The following is a 27,766-nucleotide window of genomic DNA, read 5'->3' as shown; positions in this document are numbered from 1 at the left end:
TTGATGTTAACAGTGACAGATGGGAATGCGGTTATGTATTAATACGTGTATTACCCACCAGTGAGTTGTCACCATGTCTAGCCATCAACATCTGTATGACCTCTTTGAGGTTGGCGCGGTATGTTGTGTCATGACCTTCAGCAATGAAGGACATAGCTGGAACAAAGGGAAGAAAACTCTAAACTTCAGAAATAAACTGAGAATAAATTATGTGTATTGATCAATCACAAAACACTTTTTCATCAAGATGAAAATAATGTCAAATGTAACAACAAACTGTCGCCAAAATGTCTTGAAAAAATATTTTATGCTTCAGACTGTTGATTTTTTTTTGCCTGAAACATACAATACATTGTTGCAAGGTGGTTTTTGTTGTGTTTTAAAAAAATAAATCAGGCACAGTCTTAAATTTTAAAATAATCAAGGTCACTGAAATCTTATTTTGAACATATTCAGATACAGTTACATAAGTTACTTCATCTAGCTTCTTCAAAAGAATTCAATAGTCAGTGAGTTTGGATTAATGCCACTTTGACCAGTACTTCAGCTGAATTTGGGGGGAAAGACCAATCATCACCAGGATCAAAATAGGGGAAAATCTGGTATTTGAACCCATAATCAGTTGATCCTGTGATACTGAGGGAGGCAACTCTACACAGCAAATATTGGCCCCTGAGGAGATCAGGCTATGAATGCTATGAATCTATACATGAATTACATCATATCTACTTACAAATGATCCTCTCGGTGATGTAGGTCAGGTCCAGAGCCATGTGGTTTTCAACAACCTGGTCCTGGCCCCTGGAAACAAACAACAAACGGTATAGTCACAGAATATGTCACATCACAAGATACTGACAGCATCAGATGTAGATGTGTTATAGCTACTAATGACAGTTCAACATGACTCACAGGGACATTCTTTCATCATGGACACTCTGTCCTTTTGACAAAAAGTGGTATCCAAATGTTGACAGGAGGATAGCCTTTGGAGACACCTAACATGCTAACAGTGAGTTGACAGTCATGTCCTTCTCTGAACAGTATTTCAGTTGTCACAGTGTGTCAGCTTGACAAGAGCTAGGATTGTTGAAGGTATTAGACTTTTAACATTTCAGTAAATTCCACAAGCACAGGTATGGTGATGACAAACCAGAAATCATAACCAGGGCAAATCTGGAATTGGAATTCATCATCGGATTCTGGCTTGCCTAAGGGACACAACTCAAAATTGTTTGCTTTAGACGACTAGTCCACACTGACTGACCCACTCATCCCTTTAGTTATTCCAAAGAATATAAAAACCAAATGAGAACTACCCTCTGAAATGCTCTTCACCATATCCTGTATATACTGTATTGCTGTTAATAAGACTAGTTACAGCCATGGACACTCACCTGTTGATCATATCTCTGAGATTGGACATGATTCCCTTTGAACCAGGAGAGGATATCGGTGGCTGCAATAGACAGACAGACAGACATGGTAACCTTTGGATGATGTATGCTGCATGATATATCGATGCTACGCAGGTGTTTTGCCTCCATGCCAACTGGCAGGGCAAGCTGACCTTGGTGATCTACTGCTTTCAAATTAATTTTTATTGTGACAAGGATGTAGTCTTTCGGCATGCTTTTATATTTCAATGCCGGGCAACATGTGAATAAATCAGAATCTGCATTCCTCCTCTTATTCATTTGGTGATAATTGCTTGCAGAAGTGCTTCTAAAACAGTTGATATAATCAGGATCAAATATGGAATATTTCAGTTTTACAAAGAAAGTCATATGCTACAAGGATTGGATTTAAGGACAATATTTAACCCCAAGGCAGATAAGAAGTAATAAAAGAGGCACTATCCAGTTTAATATGCAGTAATGTTAAATGTAGATATTAAATTTGTTGAAGATAGTATTCGTATCACAGGAAAACAATGGCAAAATTAATTGTAACTACAGTAAACTATGGTTTTAATGAACTCAGAGGGACCACTAATTTTAGTTCATTTAACCATAGTTCATTATAAGCATATTTACAGCAAATGTCCAAGAGAAAAAACAAGTTTGTTAAAAGCCTGTTCGTTATAAAAGTAGTTTACTGTGTTTTCCAACCCAATACTGAAAGCATGCAGATTTCTTTGTACATGATTAAACTGAAGTGTAGGCCTGTACACCTACATGAAGTAAAGGTTGATACTTACAGAAGTGGTTGCCTGTTGTCTTGTTAGTGTGTCATTGCTCTGAAATCGAAAAAGGATGCATTACTAGAAATTCTCTTATGAATGGTGGAGTATGTGAGTAGAAAGGACTGCTCTGTTTTCTAAGAAATAAGGCAATTCATACTTGAAACCACCATTTGTTTACATTCAGCAAATTCCACACACTGTAAAGAAATTGGAAAAATACCCCAAGAAGATCTGTTACAAGGAACAAAGTTTGTCTACACCTACCTCATGGATATCAAACTCAGATTCTAAACAACGTAGGACAGCTGGATCTAGAGTTCGTCTTTTACTCCTTTCTATAATTTCTTGTATTCTGGGTGAAATTGCATATTTTTTCACCATTTCTGCCTCCATAACTTTTCGGGTATGCATAGTGGTCTTTTTGGAGGTGTTCCCCTCATATGACTTCATCACCTCCATGTTGCTGTTACTTATGTCCTCAAGCACACAACTCACAGCTGGTGATCACTAACCCTTCAAAACAGCGTAATATCCCAACACAATGTCATTGGAAATGCAGACAAGGTCATATGCGTATTCCTGATCCACACATCAACACAACAGACTCAATGAATATATCCCACCAAATACCACCATCCAGCAGCAATATCATCGAAAAGTCAAACTCAGAAAAAATCAGATCCTTTTTTCCGATTCAGGATGGCTCCTAGTTTCACCATCAACCGAAACGAAATGACACTGACATGTAGGCAGTCTTATGACATTCCCGACTCGAAGAGTTCCCCCCAATAAGATTGATGAGTTTGCCATTTTTTCAGGCAGGTATCCAGTCCTTATTTCTTGATCATTCTGGATCCCTTTTCATGTCCAGGGTCATCGCTATCCATCCAAGACGCAGTTGCTTTGAAACCAGTTGAAGGCAAGTTTCGACATCCTCACAACAGAGAAGGAACATTCGTCAAGCTGTAGACTGTCAGGGTTACAGGGTTGAGAATCTGGGTGAAACAGTTTGGCATACTCCCCTAAACAAAGTTTCTATTTGTACCCTAACATATGGTTTTACTTGTTCTCATGCATGCATGTTTTCTTTTCTTGAAGTGCTCACAGCCAAGCATGTTTGACAGAATATCATAATGTGCTTTCCCTAGAACTTATTTGAAGCAGATTTATTAGATTAGAAAAGAACAGCATGTCTATCCCTGTCTCCAGGGTGGTATGTTGGCCAAATACAGCAAGTTTGGAAGTAATCCACAACTTAACTGTAACCTGATGCCCCAAATTGTGGAAACTTGAGGAAAGTGCAAAACTACTGTCTTACCATAACATGTCTTCCATGTTTACATGTAAATTTGGACAAATTCAAATTTCATTTTCTCTTCTAAAATTCTGAAAAAGTAATGCTAATTTTTATCACTGTAATGTGTTTACAATCAGCATGTTCTTGCAATGTAATGTTGCCTCAAATCTGAGGAACGAAGAAGGTCCAGCAACACCTTTCAAGAAAGGTGACGTTTGTTGTGTTTGGGGGTTCGTCAAATTTCTCCAGATTCCCCCCTCTAAACGATGCAGTGGGCTTGTCTGTTCCTGTGTTCAACATAAACACTTCCACCCATCACAAGTTAAGCAACCTGTTGAGGTAGAACTTCAAATATTTTGATGACTTCTTAACATTTTCTGAAAACACTTTCCCCAGGTGGAACTCCCATTTTCAGCTGTTTGAGGATGTAGTTAGAACTGTAGTAGTCCTTAACTATCATAATTCAGTACCTTGTGTATTCACTGCATTAGACAAGCAGATACCAGAAACTTCCACAAGTGCATTCCCCTAACATTGAGGCAATAGTTGTCCTCCATAAAAGTCCATGTCATCCAGTCCTAGAAAGTTTAATGATTATCACAGATTTCCCAGAAAACCTACAATAAACAATCTGTTAAATAAAATTCAGTAATGAATTTAAATTCTTTAAAATATTTTCAAAATAGATTAACCATACACTAGTTTTTTCAACAACCCTCCATCCACATTTAGATGCATAATTTTTTGTATGAAATCATCTTCTTGATCTAGCCCAAAACGCCTCATTTTCATGAATACCTCTGTTCCAAGCACTCTCTTTATGAAAGCCATTGCTTTTCACAAAACATCATTGTCATCATAAGCAGCTGTCAATATCTTCTTTCTCCCTCAATCACCAGGGTGATAAAATGACAATTACAAGTAATTGACTGACTATGACCCTTGAAGAATGGTCACTTGTAAGCACCAGTATGGAGATACAATCTCCCTGTGTGTAAGCCAGACCATAGAGTGAGGAAGTCAACAAGTGGACAGTTAATGGACAACTTCCTTCATTCATTACATCAGGTGCCTGTCATGGCCTGCATGTCAACAGAGCCAGAAGGCAAGGGGGGCCATGTCAGACACATGGATAAATCTTGTTGTTTGCTGTCCTGGCACACATAAATATGTTATGAATTGTAACTGGGTGAAAGTTGTCCGAAGTAGGTAACTGACTGCCATATAAAGTCTTGTTGAGGCGTAAGTGTTTTATTGGGTGCACTACAACTATCGGTAATCACCAACAGTTCTTCTACTGAAATATACTTATTTTGATAGAGTATATTCAACATAAAAGTCCAAATCAACGTCAAAACTCATTGATCTTGCAATGCTTCCACCAGGTGATATGGTCATGGGTCAGTGTGACATGAAGGTCACTATGATCAACTACCGTGATATGTCATAGAACCCAATAGTGTCTTTCCCTTTGACCTCTTCATGATACAATTATCAACAGAGAAGATTACAGAACAGTGATTAGAAGTAGCATTGACTTGAAATTGTGGTAGTATATAAGCAAAAGGCCTGGCGATGATCCATCAAAACCAAACCCAGTGATGGGTTTGTAGACATTGATAGCTTGGTTATTATGGTCTGGATTGACATTTGCAATTGATTCACACTTCTACCATGGTATCCTTCCTTATCTTGTTACCAGTATTGTTCTTGCTGCCATAATGATATTGTTTATGTTTGGTGTTGATGCGATTTATATTACTGAATAAGGATGATATTTGATAATAATTTCAAAGTTGTTTTTGTGAATCAGATGATACTATTGTAGCTGATAGCTATTAGAATTCTCCAAATAACATTCCAGCTACTTCATGATTTGAAACAATAGTAAAAACATTCCAATATGAATTTGTCAAAATAAATGTTTTTTAAATAACGCATGACCAGTATAATAAATCTATCATTGACATCTGATTTGTGTTATAAGTACACTAATTTCAATATGTCACACGATACTATCAATCACAAATGACCGGCCATGTTTTGAGATCTGCCAATTGAGAGGGAAAATTACTCTCGAACACATTCTGACATTTATAACATTGCGACTACTCAATCCTATAATAATAATGCCACACTTTCTGACCTCTACTGCTGCAGCAATATTCATTGAAGATTCAAGGCAATAGCCCATTCCCTAACCATTTCTGTACATATATACATAAACATAATCTACATTCTGCAGATACGATATGTTCTTTGAAAATCATCATTACAGCCAAATCAGGAAATATTTCAATTTTTATGAATTTCTTTCTTTCACAGGGCACAGTATGTTCATTGTGTAACTAACAGTTCCAGCATGATTACAGTCAAATCTAGAATTATTTCAATTTTGATAAAAATATTTCCTTCAACAGTATGTTCACTGTGTAAATAACAGTTCTGATTAATTTCAGATAAAAAACAGTTTTCATTATACATCTACACCCAAAATTCCTTACATTTCCTAATTCAGCAAGTTCAGCATTCTGGTCTATCCAGTTTAGATATTTGTGACTATACTTGTATAAAACTGAACCTGCCAGCTCGGAGTTGGAACACACAAAACAGGTTTTTCCATAGATTAAATCAGCTTTATGCAAACTTTACCTGAATTCACGTGACTCCGTAAAACGTCCTTAGGTCAAATGAGGTCAGTAAGCTTCCATGCATGAATGTCCGGCATGCAGGTTGAGACTATTGATTGACCAATCACTGACCAAAACAGACCATAACAACCGGGCTACATGAAGCAATACACCAACGTGGATGTGGTATACATGGCAAACGCTGAACACAGCATGGTGACCCAGAAAGCTAACGTAGCATATCTGAATGTTATTAATCAATGGAGGCTATTAACATGCAGTTCTCCGTCTGTGTGAAGCCTCTGCCTTGTGTGTGCTAGTCCCTGTTCTGTCATACCGAAACACATTCTTATGTCATAATACCACGTATCTTACATGACAAAGATATTTTCATATTTTTGCCAAATATGAAACGTTTGCATTAGCGTAATTTTGATATATTCCATCCTGACACAATAGAGGAAGATATATAATGACATATGTACATATATATATATACTAAAGACATTCTGGAAGGTCACAGTTGTACATCAAGCATAAAGCCCCAAGACACTAGCCAATTGTTCTTCTTTCCTATCTTTTATCTTTATCTTGTATCTTTTACCATTGTCCTCACTATATAATAGGTGAGAAAATCTACCTGAATTGATTATAAGCATAGCTTGTCACAGTACATGAATGCATGACTCAAAAAGACTGTAATGTGTTAATTTCACACCCATGTATACCAACGTAACACTCCACAATGGCTTGGCTGGTATTTTTCATATTATGCATTTGTATGGATCTCCACTCAGATTTCTTCAAGCTACAGTACAGAGGAAGAAGTATATGAAGAGGAGTAACAGTTACAAAGATGTGCCTTAATCTTTGAAACTATCTTACTTCTACAGAAATGGTTGAATCTTGACATTAATTATGTTTGACATGATATATTCTCTTAGTGGACCTTTGTATATGGATTTAGCCAATGGCATATTTTGAGATTCCTGATGCTCTTTTTGTACTAACGTGAGTGAGTGAGTGAGTGAGTGAGTGAGTGAGAGAGTTGGGTTTAACGCCGCTTTTAACAGTATTCCAGTTATATCGTGGCGTGTCAGCTTAATATGGGAGGAAAGCCTGGTGAAACCAACAAGCATGGGTATGGTGCTGACAAACGCAGAAACATAATCGGGGCCATCCGGGATTCGAACCCACAATCATAGGTTTCTGGCGTGACCAAGGGATGCGACTCTGCACATTGAATCCTGGCGCCTTAGATGACTGGGCCACCTGTGTATCCTTTTTGTACTAACAAGGATTCCCAGAAAAGTTGTAAGTAATTACTCATTCGGTTCATTATAGTTTGACATAATATACCCTCATGGAGGTGTCAAGTGTGAGGATATTGATTTTGTCCTCAGATAAGAATGTGTTTCTACAAGGACTTTGTGAAGACCTCATAGCTGAAGGTGAAGGTCAACTAGATTAAGATACAAGAAGTCAGCTGGTTAAGATACAAAGAAGTCTACAATCACTAACACATGCTAATTAGATGATGGAGAACAGAAACAGTTGAAAAGAAATTCTAAAAAATGGTGAAAAAGAAAATAATTGTATCTTGTCACCTCCAGCTTATGGGCGAAAGTTATACTAAAATTACAAAGGAAAATGATATCTTGGTGGTTTGAATAATGTTTTAATGTATGAATATAGAGTCAGCAATGACCTACTCTATACAGTCTGCATACCTGTATGTTAATACAGAGATAACCTACACTGTAACACATTATTGTATTTTCTTGACTACAGTGCGCACCCAAGTATAATGCGAAACCCCCTCTAGGGGATGCAGTATTTTGAAAAAAAAACAATCCCAGATTTATTGAGTTTTATGCGCAGTGAAAAACATTGTATCCCTTCAGGTGAATGAACAGTAGATCTCAAACTTTGTAAAAAAATAATTGAAATTAGCAAAAAAACATCTCTAGACATGATGATTTACAACATATATTGCATTTCCTGTTTTATATGCAGAGGTTAAGATTACTGTGTCTATTTTCTCATAAACTAAGCTTGAAATTGCAGTCTGTTGTACACACTTTTTCTCCCAGATCTAGTGGTGATTCAGTCCAAAAATAGCCAATAATATAACTTGAAAGAATTTTGATGCAATGATCGGAAGATATTTTATCTGAAATTATTATTTTACTGAGAATAATATATTCCTATAGCTTGTTATTTCAGTTGGAGCTTTTATTGAATATGTTAAATATAATTAAAACCATAAGGGTAGCACTTTGGTACAACTGATTTCTATTGCCAGATACTTCTTCTTATGGAAAAGCTTGACCAGTCACCATTGAGGCTTTCCCTGGTGTCACTATTTTGATCTTTGAGTTGTTTTTTAATGTGATCAATATTGAATGAAATTTTTAACCAAAATGATAAAATTGTTTACAAGCATCAGTTGCCCTTCTCCATATAATCTGTACAAGTTAATACAGAGATGCCCTTCTCTATATAATCTGTACATGTTAATACAGTGATGCCCTTCTCTATACAATCTGTACAAGTTTATACAGAGATGCCCTTCTCAATATAATCTGTACATGTTAATACAGAGATGCCCTTCTCTATATAATCTGTACATGTTAATACGGAGATGCCCTTCTCTATACAATCTGTACAAGTTAATACAGTAATGCCCTTCTCTATACAATCTGTACAAGTTAATACAGAGATGCCCTTCTCTATACAATCTGTACAAGTTAATACAGAGATGCCCTTCTCTATACAATCTGTACAAGTTAATACAGGGATGCCCTTCTCTATATAATCTGTACAAGTTAATACAGAGATGCCCTTCTCTATATAATCTGTACAAGTTAATACAGAGATGCCCTTCTCTATATAATCTGTACAAGTTAATACAGATATGCCCTTCTCTATACAATCTGTACAAGTTAATACAGAGAAACCCTTCTCTATACAATCTGTACAAGTTAATACAGGGATGCCCTTCTCTATATAATCTGTACAAGTTAATACAGGGATGCCCTTCTCTATATAATCTGTACAAGTTAATACAGAGATGCCCTTCTCTATATAATCTGTACAAGTTAATACAGGATGCCCTTCTCTATACAATCTGTACAAGTTAATACAGGGATGTCCTTCTCTATACAATCTGTACAAGTCGATACAGGAATGCCCTTCTCTATATAATCTGTACAAGTTAAAACGGAGATGCCCTTCTCTATACAATCTGTACATGTTAACACAGAGATGACTTTCTCCATACAAAATATTTTTAAATAGAAATAGCTCTACATTTTTCACTTAAAATTAATTCTCACTCATGTACATGTTACTTGCAAGTTGTTTATGTCTATATCAATGTTCATGCAAGAACATTCTGAACAATATACAGTGTTAGATGTAGTGACCCGTGGATATTGCTTCAAACCCTGTGTGTGGCCTAGTAGAATTGTGAGTTTCAGATCAACAAGTCATCTAAGATCTCATGTGAAAATCCCTGTCCTTGTGAAACATTTCTCAGCTAAAAATAAAAGGATACATGAATAACTTTCAAATAATATCAAGATCAAGTCAAACTCTTTCTTCAATTACTTCTCGTTGCGTTATGACAAGATGAATAGTGTTTCTATCCATCCATTAGGTTGACACAGATCTACCCGGACTTTTGTATTATGATAAAGACATGCTTCCTATTCATCTACCTGCAGGATATTTTCACAAGTATCAAGTTTAATCTTACATGGGAAGAGATTTCTTACTTTCAATCCTGTAATGCACGCCCTCTCCTACACAATGTTTGCAAAAGTAGATTTCTAAGATATATCTGCCACAGCAATGATAATTAAATAAAAATACTGTCTTGATCTTTGAAGAAGTTACATGAAATACATTCTCCATTAAGTAACCCTAGTCAATAGGTGTGTAAGATATATCAAACTATCAAACAATCACAATTATCTGCCCTCCGATAGTTATACATCAATAGGAATTCAAAAATGCGAATAGTATTGTCAATAGTATGCATATCAATCGATAGTTTCAATAGTTGCAATTACATGTAGTAATAAAAATTACATATTTTATCTGAATTTCACAGCTACCTGTATTGTTGGTTAGCAAGGATTACGACTACTTCAGAATAGAGTTATTTCCATTTGGTTTGAGTAGCGACAGGGAGGAAAAATGGCCGTCTTTGAGATTGTCAGCAAGACTTTATTCATTTGAATAACATTAATTAATATAATTATCAAAAATTGGAACACTATTATTGCCATAGTTGACAACAATCACAATACTATTGAAAAAGTGCAGGTGACTATTGCAGTACAATCACAATAGTGAAAATAGCCCCAATAGTCACCACTAGTAGTCAACATCCACATATGACATGAAAATGCCATGACTTTATGAATATCAAGTTTATTATTTACTGTAAACCCACAACAACATATCCCATATGATACATCAATATGACAACTGTCCTTTCGTATCACATAAATAACAGTGAGTATAGTTTAACATGGCTTTCAACAGTGTTTCAAACATATCAATGTGTGTAAACACAAGATCATGGGTCTGGCAGGCTTCATAATTGAGGCAAAGCAAATCTGGGATTCAAACCCATGAAAAGCAGTCCTAGAATGACTGAAGGAGTCAACTCAACTCAATTAATTATGGCACCTTATCACAACAGTGGGCGAGTTTGGTCTTACACACCTTTTAGCAATATACCAGCTGTAGCCTATCTGTATACTGCTGCAACACTAATATTTGTATGTAGCCTATCTGTACTGCTACAACCCTAATATTTGTATGTAGCCTATCTGTACTGCTGCAACCCTAATATTTGTATGTAGCCTATCTGTACTGCTACAACCCTAATATTTGTATGTAGCCTATCTGTACTACTACAACCCTAATATTTGTATGTTGCCTATCTGTACTGCTACAACCCTAATATTTGTATGTAGCCTATCTGTACTGCTGCAACCCTAATATTTGTATGTAGCCTATCTGTACTGCTACAATCCTAATATTTGTATGTAGCCTATCTGTACTGCTACAACCCTAATATCTGTATGTAGCCTATCTGTACTGCTGCAACCCTAATATTTGTATGTAGCCTATCTGTACTGCTACAACCCTAACATATTGTATGTAGCCTATCTGTACTGCTACAACCCTAATATTTGTATGTAGCCTATCTGTACTGATACAACCCTAATATTTGTATGTAGCCTATCTGTACTGATACAACCCTAATAATCAAATTACTGAAAAATAGTTGTATTGATTTTGAGATGTCCCCTTAAAAAGAATCCTCCTTTTCATCAGCTCCACTCCTTGAAGAGGGGGAGTTGTTTTACATCAGAGTTCAGTAGAGGAGTATCCTCTGTAACATCTGTTCTCCAGTGAACTCTTTGAGATGACTGTGTATCTCAGTCAGTGTCACTCAGCCACAAAGACAGTGACAGACTCAAGGTACACGTAATACACGCAATTCACAGTCCTGTCAGATCATTCTTACCTGAAAATCAAACAATTTCTTTTCCTAGCCTTTGACTTCACTGTATGTCACAACCATTCAACTTAATGTGTTTGATCATGCTCAATCAGCGCAGCTCGCAATAACTTCTCACCATGTCAATTTATAATACATTAAGAGCCCTAGCAAGTCTAGATAATATACGCTTCCGAGGTTGCAATTGGAGGTTAAAATGTTTCTACGCCATAGTCACTCCCAACAAGGAACTCATTGTGTAACTGGTGCTAGCAATACAAATAAATATGTAAAAACATGGTGTTGTCTTGGTATGTATATAAATATCTCATAAACAGTCAGTGCACACCATCACAAACACATTGACTTCAACACTACAAACTTATCTCTGCAGAACCCCATCATTAAGCAACATGACAGATAAAGTCGCCAAGGCATCTGTGATATCAGAACATGAAAAAGTGAGGTTTAAGAGGTTGTAGAAGCTTGGAAAACCTTGCCACTAACCTGAAGTGATACCAGTGCCTTGCCGATTCCTGCAGGAGGTTCAGACAGAAATCTGACACTATCTTCCCTGGCACAAACCAACCCCCATCAAATGGGACTGTTTATTTCAGGTTGAGCTAAAATTAGACCAAGATGCACCCTTCTTTTCCTCAAGGCTTGTGAACCAGGAGGGGATATTGGGAAGACGAGTTGGACGATAGCTATACATATGTTTATGCAGAAAATACTTTGCAGGTGATTATGGAAGCAGAGTATCATAATCGACAGCTTCTACTTATACATAATACGTTATTTATCATGGGTTTAAAGCATCATCCAGGAAGTCATTACAAACATAACGTGATGATAATGAAGACAATTTTACAAGCCTTAAAGTAGAATATTAATTAATTTGATTGATTAGAATAGTATCTGCAGCATCGAAGCCCCCTCCCAGTGTCCCTCCTCTACCTATGGTCTTCTACACTGTGGATCACTTCATCTCTCTACAGTCCCCACACACACAACTCTGAGAAGCTCTTCCTTGTCAGTGGGAGGTTAACCTTTAACCTCATGTAGGAGGGTATTGAAGGATGGGATCAGCAACTTTAAATGTTTTTAGTAAGTTATTTCAACAGAGTTATTATTTTAGTCTAATTGAGAGAATCTGTTCAATAGCAATTCAAACTGTTGCAGATTAGTCTTAAAGTTTGAAGAAATAGTGATATAAGTGGAATATATAGTCCACCTGAACTATTCATTACATATTCTCTCCTTCTTATAGTTAACTTTTTCCCCCTCACAGAATACTGGAATTTATTGTCTATTTCTAAAAGACTTCTTATATTAAGGCACAAATATGTCAGGCGCCTAAATTTACAACTTTAATTACAGATGTAAGTAATGTAAATCTATGTGCCCACAAGTCCATGATTACTAAATAACTTAATTCAGAACACAAAGTCATCAGGATCAAAGGCTGACATGGGACTGAAGCTGTATCAGAAGCCAGCATACACTGCCCATCCTGTAACATGACTGTAACACAACACAATACAACGATACACAACACAGCGTGTTCTGTGGCCAATCCACAGCATGGCATACCAGTGGAAATGTGCGTGTGAGGCACAGAAACGTTATGCTGACTTACCTGCATGACCTAGTCAGCTAACCATAACATATCCACACATAGACATCTTTGTTCATATCTATAACGCTTATTTAGTACTCCCTCAGGCAACACATCAAATCTAGTAACAGTATTTGATTTAGTTTGTATGACTGCTAATAAGGCAAAGCGTAAACTGTGGGCAGGGCAATCACACGCTACACCGTAAACCTTCCAAGAAACTACCTCAATTACTTCTAAGATTCTCATCAGTCTACTTGTTAATGTATCCACAAGACAGGACTGAATATGTAAATATGTTATGACTTACTGTTTTGAACATTCCACTATTTTTTGGATGAAATGGGCTAGATGTATTTAGGTCAAACTTTCCTGCTCTGGTAAAACTGTCATGTCTCCTTAGTTTTTGAAAGTTGCAGAGTTGTGACCATCTAGGTCAGCTGTGTCATACTACCCCTTCAGCAAGGTATTCCGAATATGTCCACCTTTAAACTTTCAAATTTCAAGCTTCTTGAGACAAGCAAACGTTAAACCACTTACATGAAATTGGAAGAAATACACTGAACTCAGGTGTACCCTTAAATGTGTGATACAACATAATGTGAAAATTAAATTCCCTCTTTTCTGATCCATTTTAGCGGGTCCATTGAAAGTAGTAAGTCCGTTTGATGAAACCCGATATACATCAGATTAGTAAGGTCATTATATCCCTCACCTCCATGAGAGACACATTTGAAGGTTCCCTACCATATCTATGAACATGAAATGTTTTTGAAGTGTACCATAAACTCAGCAAGCGGTCGGTATCAATAAAGTGAGCGACCTTGAATAAAAGAGAGGGAGCCAGACCATCACCCTGAGGTACGCCTCATTACCTCAGCAATGCACTTGCCACTTACATACAACTATCATCAATGCAAGTTCCTAAGCCTTCAAGTGTTAGGTTGTTATATTTACCCTCATATATAAAATCCCTCAAAATAAAATGCAAATATTCATTTCCATGAATACACCTCTGTTCAGGTAGAATGAGACAGGTTTTACAGGCTTATATGGATGATGAAACCTTTGAAGAAATGTTTGAATTCTCTCAGCTCAACTTTCAATGGCACAATTTATCAAAGCTATATGGCACTCTTTCAGGAAATAAGAAGCACTATAGAGAATATATCTAAGAACTTTGTCCTTTTTGACCTCAGAGCTTGACAGTTTTAGATGCAAACTACAGTATAATCACTTTTATCCTATTACCTACCGAACAAACTGGTGTTCCATTTCACATGAACAGGAATTATGACCAACTTTCATCCTGCAAATCAAGTACTCAGTTACTGGTTCTTCTTATCCCAAGGCAACAAATCAGAATAAAAGACAAATGATTATCACACATCCACCTAACCATAGACTTTTGCCAACTTTCTGACCTTTTTTTTCTGACATTTCCCCTTTAACTTGGACAGGTCTGAGAGTCTTTCCAATTGTGAGCCATACTGTAACAGCCAACACAATAATCAGATGCCTCAACAAAACCAGCGGTACAGAAACTGATGGAACTTAGTGGTTGACTTACCAGTTCATTGCTGACCTGAGGAACGCATGTAGTCACCACCTGTAAACATAAGATGAAGAATAAGCATATTTACTCAGTAAATAAATCAAAAAAGATTATGATAATGTTCATGACAAGTTCCCTTGAACAATAGAATCAGTTATCTCAAATGTAATCTCTGATAATGAGAATTGCATGTTTGAATGTTATGAATGAGCTTCAATAATTCATGTCAGCAATATTCCAGCTATATGACAGCGGCCTGTAAAGTATCGAGTCTGGACCAGACAATCCAGTGATTGAAATCATGAGCATCAATCCACGCAATTGGGATACGATGACATGCATCAACCTTGTCAGCAAGTCTGACCACCCGATCCTGTTAGTCGCCTCTTACAACAAGCATAGTTGCCTTTTACAGCAAGCATGGGTTGCTGAAGACCTAATCTACCCCACATCTTCACGGGTCTCAATACTTCATGAAACTAGAGGACAAAGTCATTGATATTCCCTGGTAAATACTTGTCGTGAATAAATATATGAAACTTGTTGCCACAGAAACTTGAAAAATCTTTGTTTAAAAAATCACAAACTAACAAAAGGCACCAGTTCACCACTAGACCTAAGTGCCAAGTTTAGTAAAAAAATATTGTAGGGGGTTCAAGATCAGCTCCGGGAACAAGCACTACACCCATTTTCAGTCTAAATCAAGGTCATTGCTATGGAAACCCGAAATTTACATTTAAAAAAAAAAGAAGAAGCCCAAACTGTCAAAAGGCCACTAGACCTATCTATGTTTGGTGAAGAAATATTGTACAGTTTTCAAGATGTGCTCTGGAAACCACTTCTGCACAGATGGATGGTGTCCATTTTAATACCCCCAGAAAAACTGGTTGCAGGGGATAATAAATCTCTTGTTTGTAATTAATTAAACATTTAGTATAAGTATCACAACATCATCTTGAGCTTCTTCACATATATGTATCTGCCCCACAAAGGGTTAATCTGTCTTCCATGCGTGTTATCTGAAGGTGTACTTGTCATATGTATTACATGTTCATCTGAGAACAAGCCAACACAGAAACTGCTGAGCAAATTTACGTCTTGACCCACTCCAAACACTTGTCCTGAACAAACACCATATTTACTTAGCTAGTTAACCCTCAACCCCTATCATGGATAGTGGAATAACCAACATCAAAGATGGGATTATACTACTGTGGGTAATCAGGTATGGAGGGTTAAGTTGACTTACAAAAGACAACAGACAATAAGAGACTTGCTAAGCTTAGGATTTAGATTTGATCCCCCTCATAATCCTGGATGTTGCTATAATCTCTCTATCATATTGCTTTCCTTATGCTGGATATTGCCTGATTACATTTTATCTAAACTATTGGTTAAACCTGACCCCCCAAAACACAAGGCCATATCAATTCACCATGTTAGTGAAATACATTGTAAAAGATCTCAAAAGTTGATGTACATATGGTACCATGCAGGCCTCACTTTTCTTAATCAAAAGCTATAGTCAAGCCATAGAAATAATAATGTTTTATGCTTATTCATCTGCATGAGAAAAAGTATTTATAATCACTCTTAAAGATAGGTCTTATTTAACTACATGTAATAGTATCACTACAGCATAGAATGGCATGAGCATCAAGCCAGTCAGTTTGACCACACTGTTGTATGGACAGAACAGGCCAACCCAAATGGGCAGTATTCATAATCAGCATGTCCATTAAAGCAGAGAGGGATGGGACATGGTGCACAAGTATCGATTAACTTCAACCACATGTGCTGTGATTAGATAATTTACTATCAATCAATAGATTAACTGGTATTCTCTGCAGAACTGTTGCCAGAAATGTTTTGCTGAGCATCCCATGACTCGATTCAATCATCCTTGCCCCACATGTCCTCATTCCTCACATCATCAAATAGAATAAGGCTTCTGACATCTAGTGCACTTTCAACATCCATAAAATAGCACTATGCTTCATTGAATTTTTGTAAAGGGAAAGGAATCTTTCAACATGTAATCAACTAAACATTTTCCAGCTATCTTTCAGAACAAACGTTCCAAAATTATGTTCAAATTGCAAACAGGGTCAGATTGTTCATTGAAGAAAAATAAAGATTGTTTTCAGTTTCTTACTTAACTAGCCTGCATGTGTGTTTACCAACATGCTCCGTAACATCCTATAGTCTTATATAACACTAAATTTGCACACAAGTTGATCCCATGTAAAAAAGCGGCCATCAGTGCTGGCAGATAAAGTGCCCCGTACTATATCTTCACCCCAAGAAGAGAACCTGCAGGTCTCAAAGTATTCTGGGATACTTTAATCTGCATGTTCCTGGTTGCTGTGGTAACCAAGTAGTGATATTTTTAACTTGGGAAAGATAACCGTCTATTTTCATGACAAGCAGATGGTTTTAGCTTCTGAGAAACTTCTCATGTCTTCAACAGGAACCATTGAGGTTCATGACCTGCTTATATCATTAACCCCTAAAACATACATACTTCAATTTCTTAGGCACAAAAAACACAAATACCAACCTACTAAAAGACTTCAAAACTTCAGCATACAAGTTGTTTAAAAAGCAACTGACACATGCCAAAAATAATTTTTAACACTTAACAGTTGATGTATACTGCTACATCAGATACCTAGTGTATACATATCAAACATAAAACATCAATGCCAGAGAATAATCAGTCTCAATTTTCTTACGAAACAGATTTCGGTGGGTGTAAAAGGTGAAATAGCAGTGAAAAATATATGAAAGGATCACAGAAAATCTGTGATGACCAGGTGTTTGCAAAAAGGGTAAGCCTGTCCTGCCTTACCAGAAGCTCCAGCACAGACACAATATATGATAATATAATATCAAACACTAAGTGTTTGTTGCCTGGCACAGCACAGCAGTACTCCTGCCATACAACACAAATCTATCACCCATGTAGATAATGATGTTTCTAAATAGAACAACTTGGTATTCATATACTTTTCATAGTCTAGTGAACATCTGCCTGCAAAACTTCAAAACACTGTTGGCAATTATAACTCTTCCCATATCATAAATTTACAGCCCTTGGATTGTTGAAAATCATGACCTGCATGTTAATATCCCCCTTCTTTGTCAATACTGCCACCACACTGTTGCATGCAGACAAACATCAGTACAATATATCATCTATTTCAGCCCAGTGTTAACATTGTCACACATTATAGTCATTGAAACGGTTGTCATCATATCTCCTTGTAAATATCAAACTTGAAAATCTTAATATGATGCCATTGTCATTACAGTCCAACCATGCACAGCACCTGCTGCATACTACAATAGGCAATATGTGTCCATAATCCCCTGCTATTACATTGGAGCAAGCATACTAAATTACCACAGTGTATCAGCAATTAGTTTGGTACCATAAATAATATTTCAAAATAAAGATCATGTTACTTGTACGTTTACACAAGTTATATTCATGCAATCAATCTGTTTTCATGTATGTGTTTGTGTATATTCATTTCTGTTGGCGTAACCTTAAATGGCACAATATATATACAAAATGGCTCCCATGTGTGAGGAGTGGAGTGCATTACATCCCTCTATCATCAGAATGTCTTAACACTTATTCCCACATTGAAAATATGAAAACATCTGAACTTGACACTGAGCAATGTTAATGGACCTGAATGACCATGTGTATTGCAGTTATGTTTTCAATAACCTTTATACACTTCCCCTCTGCAATTAGCTCCCCCAAATCATTTCCTTCACTCTCACATACTTAAGGCTCATTCATTTACTATGAATGTATAACCACACAAAATACTCCATCAGCAGTTAATCAGTTTTCACAGCAACTATGTTGTCATCACTTCTTTGCAGTCACATGCTACTTCCTACTCACTTCCTCTTTCCTTGTTGAGGACCACCAACCATCTTCAGATAGGCAAGACATTGTATATGACTAAATATATTTGTACCGGTTAAATCTAAATCAGTCTCATCATTTCTAAACTTAACACTTTGTCTTCAGATTCCTTGTAAAACTGTCCATGACTCAGTACTCATGCACATAGGATTTCCCCACAATGATTAGTCAAAAGGATCATTTCTCATTTCCTGATTTATCATTTCTGTTACATCACTCTTCCCCAACAATGACTGTTGTACATGACACCCTTATGTCTATAGTACTGAAGTATATCTACAAGTCCGCCAACACCCTTGCCATGCCAGTCAGATGGCTTTGCCTCCCACGTCTTTCTATTGATAGAACACAACGAAGACTGTATGTGGCGGTGAGACCTCTCTACACTCACCAGTACTGTGATAGGTAATAACTAGCTATAATATGAGGATTAATATCTAGCTAAACATTAATACAGAAAAAAAGATATTCATAAAACCATAATGCAGGTGAGATGTGTTAGCGAGAAGATGTTACTAGTCGAGATCTGCCTCCATGGACTGATATAGACAATGACTATTATACTTTCTCCTTTTTAAGCAGCCATAATCCTTGGACACACCAGACTGACATCCACTATTTTCATGACAACCTGCATCAATGTTGACCACATCTGCCACATAAGCCCTATCCTCTGGTATGCATCTTGCACAATCAATCATTATTCATGCCTGTCAACATTCTTTTTGAAATGTAGGATCCCTTCTCACTTTACACTTCTTAAAAGCTTAAACTAAACATTTGACATCATTTTGAACATGAAACAAGACATTTGGTTAGAAAATGTCTACATGGGCACTGGCTGTCTCACATCCTCCCTTCAACTTATACACAAAAGTCACCTAAATCTATAAAAATATTCTCCAGAAGAATATCCCCCTGCATAATGTTATAAGGTCATGCTGATACATTAAGAACTGGATTGTCCTCCACATTCTTACAGTCTTTAAAAGAAATGTGTAAGTTTTGTTCTCTGTCATTGGGTGTCCATCCGAACAATTCAGTAGGCAAGTCAGGTAAATCTGTGCTATAGAAACCAGGTTGTCACATCAGTATGACAATGTACTTCTCCAGTCCACTAACATTGCCGGGGCAAGAGAGACGTATCACTTGACACAAGTTTGACAAGTGAAAGGGGATCTGGCCTTGCTGATAGTAACACAGAGGCAGCACATGATGACATACTTTCTGGCAGCACATGCTTGCAATGTCAATCTGTCACCACCATATATGATCTGTGCACAGCAGACAACAATACAGGCAGGAATTAACCACAAAAAAGAAATCATTTATTACACATTTCACATAATTGCCCAAATCAAACCAAAGGTACTTAGTTTGATGTAAAAATGAAGGAAAAACAACTGTTACAATTTTCTCTTTTATTCAGTGCTAAAGTTACTAAATCAAACCAATTCCTCCAAAACCACAAATGAATTACAATAGATATAACAAGGATTACCTTTTTGTATAAAATTGTTAACTTACATGGCGTTTAGGGTTTGGCAAACTTCGGTACTGCGTTGCTTCATCAAGTCCATAGTTATGGGAAGAAGAATACTGATTACTATATTCATGGTAACTCCTTCTGGGAATTCGATTATCCATCCGTGGATTATCCCAGGGATTATACATCTCATACAACACATCTCGATATGATTTGCCGTACTCCATCACCAGGTAATTCCGAAAGCAAAGATGAAAGAATCACTTTACACCATAGCCGCACCACCTCACATCTGTTCTGTGAGCGCCTTGGCAGAAAATGGCCGAGCCAGCGAATGAACTGACGAACTCACAAGTGACAGGAAATGGTTGGACTAGGTTTCACAATGATGTACTTCCAAAACATTACTCCACCAAACACTGGTCACATTTCAAACGCCATGACCTGTGGCAATCTGTCGCCTTTTAATTCAAGCGGGATATGACATTCCTTTTGGTGTGGACCACATACCAGGTTATATTATTATGTTTTGGAGAAAGCAATCGTGGCTATTGTTATTTACACTGCTGTAGTAACATCTGTGATGAAAAGTTGATGTAGATTGAACAGGAGTATCACACTCCAAACAAAACCAACTGTATTGAGTAACTGGTATGTGAACTTAGTCAAGCATGTAATACTCATTGTAATTGATTGTTTTAAACCACATGGCTTATTATGATGTTTTAAGAATATCACATATTTTATGGAAATAACACCAGTTCTTATTGGCACTGAAAAATACACATTTCATTTTCTGCAGTTGGAATTTTATTTTAGTCTTCATTTAACAAAACATATGTTTATTTCATGGCTATTGTAACCATTTGTATATCCAATCATAAGGCTATGAGTATCTCCTGGTCTTTAGTAATAAATATGTCTGCATTAATGTTTACAAATCAATATTTGCAGTACACAATCTGTTTCTGATGTAGGCGTTGATGATTAACCCTTTCTACAGTCATGTGTGATCATGGCTCAACGCGTATAGCAGAGTTATTCTGGGAGGGGTTCTGTCAACCGTGAAGTGTTAACGTGGATTCTACTCACATCAAAAGGCTGCTTTGTCAGACTAGGAATTAGGCCAGTGATCAAGCAGATATTATTACCTCCCTTTGAATAATTCTTTTCAGCGAGAATAAACAGTTAATCTGCATGGCATACTTCTGTGAAATACCCACATATGAGATGTAATTTTCAAACATAAAAAAACAGTTTGACTTAACCCTCAAAGGCTGTTTTATTGCAATATTTATCTTCCAACTTACATACAAGCAATGTGAAGAACTGGCAACCTGTTTAGCTCACCAGACAGCTATACTTGATATACTTGTATACTGTTGGGTGGAGTTGGGATTTTTAATTATTAGATATCTTATTTTAATGGTACATATTTTTGGGCATGTCAAAAATATTTGAAGCTGCCAATGTCAAATCAAAACAAACAAATGCATTTCTGACAAAAAGTAATCAGTAATTAATAATCATTTAGTCCAGCAGCGTAATCGTTTTCATCATAATCATCATGATCTGCAAGTGGAGAATGACAGTCCCCCCCCCCTATGAGCTGATAAACCTGTAAAGGTGTACAGGTGCATGGCCTTGCTTGTGCATTTTTCTAATGCATCTTTCACCTTTCACTGCATAACAAGGGTCACCAAGTACAACCACGCAACCAGTTTCCACCTACATTCAACAGAATGCACAATACTGCATGTCGACAGACATGTCCCAACAAAAGATTGTGAAGGTGTATTACAAGAAGTTTAATCCCAACAGTTTGGGCACAATCAAGTGCCGCCTTTCATGTGGAAATGTCAGGGCAACAGGATGTGCACAAACTTTATGATCAGGATATTATGAATTAGAGTAGTCAATTTTAAGCAATCTCTACAGAACTTTCACCTATCCCAATTAACCTTTTCACTGAACACGTTTATGGCACGAATAATGCCACCAGTTTTCTATCTATTTACTAAGCACATGCTCATGATATAGCTGGATCCGTACAATGAATTCTGCTGTCACCAAAGATTTCTAATGATTATAGATTTTTTTGTCACTTTCATTTATTTTTATAATAAAGTGAAAAGTCAAATCCAAAATTGATATATATGGAAATCAGTCACTGGCCAACCGCACTTTCTCCCAGATAACAATGTGTATTTCAAACAATGATTCACACTGAAATCCGGGTGGGAGTTAAAAGAAATATGATCCTATCTGTGATCAGTTAGTTTTAGTGGCCACCCACACAGGTAACAAGCAAATACCAACACTCCAGATACACCTTGGCTGCCTACTAGATTCCTGATGAACAAACAAAAGTTTCATATGTCTGAATGAGACATATGAAAACTCCTTAAATCCATACACAGTCATAGACAATCAATTGCTTACTGGCTTCTACTAAATGTCACATAGATTAGACACTAACATACAGTGCAAGCAATAGATACATGGACATAACTTAACATAGATATATTTATATATGAAAATATTTTTTATTTTTTTTATCAGGCCATACCAGTGTTTTTGCTTGTCACAGAGATTTCTGCTTAGTATGAAAAGTTGCAGTAGGCAAAATAAATAAAACAAATATGTTGTCAGATTTGATCAAAACTACAACAAAAAGGTGTTCAACATGAGCTCTTTTTTCAATCAAAAACAGCATGTACATTTTATTTTCTCAATTAAATTAATTATTGGGCAGGCTGATTTCTCAAACACAATACTCCTGTTCTGTCAAAGTAATGACAATTATTGTACTGGTGGTTACATTCCCTGTGGATATACAACAATTGGTATGTCAGTGACAAGGAAGGCATCATAAACAATACCTGGCCTGGCAGTTGTCACCAACACCTAGCCTTGACCTGGGAACATGCTTCAGTGGACTAATAAATAAATGTAGCGTACAATAAAGTGATGCATGTCTTGTTCCTAAACAATCTGTAGACATCAAAATGTGACATTTCAAATAGCTACCTATACACTGTTGACACTTGAGATGAATGCTTAGTAACCACATTAACCCATTAACCTACTGAAATACACAGGCTTGGTAGGCTATAGGTATTAAGTACTAAAATGCACAAAAATTACCTTCCTTCTGTTGACAAGGCATTACCAGATAAGTACATGTATATGATTCTAAATAGCACTGTCGTTCAAGTTAATAACTGCATGCACATATACTACACTGTTAGAAGATTCTAACCGATTCTTCACTTTGCTATATAAATATTTTATACAAATCACTAAAAGTACACTTGATACTGAACGATATAATCAGTACAGTCTGTAAAAGTATGTATTGCTGAATGCAAATTTCACACTTCAATGTGTACCGAACAAGTTGGTGTGTAAACAAGTTGAAAGCAACAGTCTACCTTTTTGACTAAAAATAGATGAGAGCTTTCCATACACAAACAGCTAAAATAACCTAATGCATCACTCATTTAACAGGTAAATTACCACTAGTAGGACTATCCAGCAAGGAGTCTACCTACCCTGGAAGCGTAATGGTAAGGCATGGCCCAGGAAGGTGGTAACGTTGTGACAACCTCATGCATCCATTCACACCTGTGTAACGACAGTCACCCTATGAAAGGCATTCTGATTCTCCGGGCCTTACCTTCTAGTGACATACACTGCTTCTGTCCAACAAGTATAATCCCTGATTTGGCTAAATGAACAAGGCTTGGTGCAACTGTGTGAAGTGACTATTAAACTATTATACGACCCAGTCGTGAATAATCAGTATTTGGGTCAAAGCCACTGTTCCACGAGGGAGGAATTAGTTAGTTGTGTGGCGTGGTTGTTGGAGTCTTCGCCTGAACTTGGTTTGATGCTAACTTGCAGGACAGGTTGCCTGTACTCTCTACCTCAGCAATATGTCCACTCAACACACCTAGGTTGTGATGTGTTCATTGCTTGGCAGGTACAATGTATGTCCTCTAGCTCACTCCTTCGCACAGGAACACTCACAATTCATGACATTATACACTTACTGGGACAACTTACATTCTTACTTCTAGATGGGAAGAAAAAATGTCTCGAAAACAAAATATACATATATATATAAAATAACCATAAGACGTTCAAAAGCAAATAAAAGTAGACATAATGACCAGTAATACACATTAATTATACTTTCCATTGCAATATAATTGGTAAATTCTGAAGGTATATGCAGTACTACATTGCAATGTGAGTGAACTTTCTCAAATAATAAGAAAGTAATTCCCCTAGGAAGATATATTATGGTTGTTGTCAACTGCTAATGCAAAAGCTACACAGTCTAATTACTGTGTAAAAAAACAATTTAGGCATGATCAACTGAATCTGGATTCTGTTTTATATATACATATATATATGGCACGAACATACTTTGATGTTTGGCTACCGAATGTTGGTAGAACCATTACATTGGACAATCCCATATCTACAGGTGACTCACAGTGAGGAACTCCATTACTGAGATAAAAATACCAAGAACTGGAACTTCTCCAAAATGGTATACCTTGACTTCAAAATCTTCTTTAAAAAGCCCTCACTTTTAAGCTCGATAATTATTGGTACCAAAAGAAGTATGTCTTTCACATAATAACTGTGGATGAAGCACTTGCATTGCCTGTTGGCATCAACATACTTGTGTCCCTAGCTCGGATCCAGGTGACTACACACAATGTACAATGCTGCATCACTAAGCACGTTTGTACAGATGCCATGGAATTTAGGGCTCATCTTCTCTCTTAACCCCATACAGGTCACACAACATTATCCCAAGTATGAATACATAGTGAAACAAAAACATAGTTACTGTAAATGTGTTATCTATACACCTGTTGGGAGAATATGTCCCTTGCAATCTATACTATTTGTTAAAAGTACAGCAACCATATCAGCTTTCTTTAAAAATGTCATATTCAGTAAGATGGTGGTTAAAAGCATTGATATTCATAACTTCTTCTGAAAAGACATAGCATCAAATTTTAAAGTGGTTGAACTACATTCTTGTGCACATAGCATGAAGTTGCACAAAATTTGGTACCTCCTCTATTTTTCATCAAAGACACACATTAAGCCCTGAAGCCCATATTTCAAAGGAATTCTTTATGAATTTGCATCATAAAATTGCTGCCTTCACAAAATATCCATTGCTGATCCCATTCAGACTGCAAGAATAAAACTTTGTTCATAATTCTTAATCCTATTGTTACAATCCAATTATAATTAATACACTTATGTACTTCACATCAGTTACATGTTTTTGATGCCACAATATATCATAAAGACTCCATTCAAGACCAAAGCAATACAGTATTGGTGACATGGTATTTATCAATTATACTGCCGACAGTCTCACATGCTTCAAAGGTTTACTACTGAGACTATCATTCAGGACCACTCAAGCCTATATCAATAGAATGTATCTCCAAAATTAAATGGACACATTTTCAAACACACGAGCCTAGTAAAATGTTCACATTTTTGTCCAACAAATATGCATGACATACATGTAAAAGTGGTGTGTATAGCAAGCCAGTGTACTCCTGATAATGAAGGGTGAATACTTCAGTTATGTCCTGTGTTACATTCACTACTGTTACACAGGTTATAGATGAACATGTAGTCTCTGAAATGAAATATTTTCTAGATAAAAACAGTTGTTGAAAAATAGTTATAAATAGTATAATAAAAAAAGAGCCCAGAGACTCTCTTCATAGACAGCAGACTACACAGGTTACCACATGTCAGTACATTAAAACATTATTGGCCCATGAGTTGAAACTTAATCATGTATTTCTGAAAAGTGTTTAACCTAGAGAAGAGACAGAAGCAAATTAAGCTAGATGTCAAATTGGAAGTACAAGAATAAGTTGACACCATATTCTGAAAATACTCCAAGAAGCACCCAATGAAGTTCTGTAATTGAATTCCAAGCTGGTATATGAACCAGGACCTTCACCTTCTGGTTGAGCTCGATATATTCCAGTTAGTTGGAGGAGCGAACCATCCCACTTTTGCTGGATGAAACATCAGTGTCCAGGAATACAACCCACAAGAACAAGGTATGTGTGTATTCAGCACAAACAAGGCCACACAATCTTCAACAGCCTTCAATCCTGCACCTCTTCACACAGATTTCCTTTTCAGGTCATGGGAAGTTCTTTGGCAAATGAACAATCTTCCTTTCAGTTCTTCTATCAAAACTTACACTTTTCCCTTGACCCAATAAATACAAACTACAGGCAACTCCACAGTTAGGATATAAATTGTATACTCTGCACCTCCTATGTAATTCGGTGTATGTTATCTGTACATCTCAATTGATGGTACTGTTCAAACATATATACTACTCAAAAGAGGTTAAAGAACACCCAATGTTTCATATGACCACAGTTAATCTGTCATAGCTGGTGGGTATTGCAACACACAGCCTTCCAATTGTGGGTGTTCTTTAACTTCTATGAGTAGTATATTTCTAGTTTTGTCTATTGTCCAATAATGATATAATTTGATAACTGCTGTGTATAGGAACTGTATATACCGGTACTCAAAATCTGTGAAAATAGCAATTCACATGGTTCTAATGGTCACATAAACAATCTTTGCACTGGATGCAAACACAATTCACTGTGCAGACAAATGACTCTATCAAGATTGTATTACCTTACATTGACTAGATGAGGTTTATATAAAGCATTCAAGTTGGAGATAAATAACAATTTAGGTGGGCATAGCAAATATGAACATACAACGTATGTTGTTTTATAAGAAATACAACCAAATATAACTGCATGATATCAAATCAGATCTAATGATTCAACAAAGTATTGCCATATAAGGTTAATTTTGAAATATACAAATCAAGACAATCCATTATTGTCTACAGGTAACTACCAGCATGAACAACATCATGAACTACCTAGCACTGACTTACATAGATGACATTTTACTTCATTGCGAACCTTCTCACCATCGTGTCATATTTGGATTGATATTCCCAGGTTTCTCCATTCATCTTACTCACATTTATGTCTGCAAGAGAGTTGTGGACACAAACGTGTTGTCCAACAGAACAATTAACATTTCACTTTCTCCTCTCTCCTTTCTTGCTAGTCTCCAGCAACATAACAAAATGATACTGCCAGGCCAATCCCATTATTGCTGCTTAGTGTGGGTTGAAGGTATTTACTTCATGTCACTAAGCATGTTCATTTCACGTTGTGAGCACAACTCTAGATGTGTAGGTGTCACTGAAAACACTATTTACATTGTGTTCACAAATAAACGATCTATCCTCCGTGAATTAACAGTGTTACTCCTACTTCTTGATAAATTCCTATCATAATCAAATGCAAAACATAGCAATGACTTTGTAAAATATTCAAGTGTGTGAATCTAATCTTTTTTAGGACATGATTTGGTAATTGAACACAGAATAATGATACTGTATCCAGGAAATGTGCCTAACTGA

General features: G+C 36.6%; 1 protein-coding gene across 22 annotated transcripts in view; it reads right to left on the bottom strand.

Annotated features, from left to right (window-relative positions):
- Positions 1-27,766, bottom strand: part of LOC124132148 (tensin-3-like) — a 304,124-nt gene that overhangs the window by 61,684 nt on the left and 214,674 nt on the right. For 16 of the 22 annotated variants that reach the window (XM_046495852.2, XM_046495848.2, XM_046495851.2 and 13 more), the window contains 5 exons: positions 14,822-14,860; positions 2,201-2,239; positions 1,398-1,459; positions 734-801; positions 59-156 (listed from right to left, as the gene is read on the bottom strand). In XM_046495852.2, the coding sequence (XP_046351808.1) occupies positions 59-156; positions 734-801; positions 1,398-1,459; positions 2,201-2,239; positions 14,822-14,860 (306 nt within the window). Of the gene's footprint in view, positions 1-58; positions 157-733; positions 802-1,397; positions 1,460-2,200; positions 2,240-2,449; positions 3,122-6,134; positions 6,312-12,140; positions 12,243-14,821; positions 14,861-20,279; positions 20,555-23,792; positions 23,832-23,917; positions 24,092-27,766 lie in introns of those variants that run through there. The other 6 variants (XM_046495870.2, XM_046495864.2, XM_046495856.2 and 3 more) reach the window with 6 other exon arrangements.

The sequence above is a fragment of the Haliotis rufescens genome, unplaced genomic scaffold (assembly GCF_023055435.1).
Source record: "Haliotis rufescens isolate VD_foot unplaced genomic scaffold, xgHalRufe1.0.p SCAF_4, whole genome shotgun sequence".
NCBI lineage: Eukaryota > Metazoa > Mollusca > Gastropoda > Lepetellida > Haliotidae > Haliotis > Haliotis rufescens.
The sequence above is the reverse complement of the archived record's forward strand: the minus strand, read 5'-3'. Positions and strand labels throughout refer to the sequence as shown.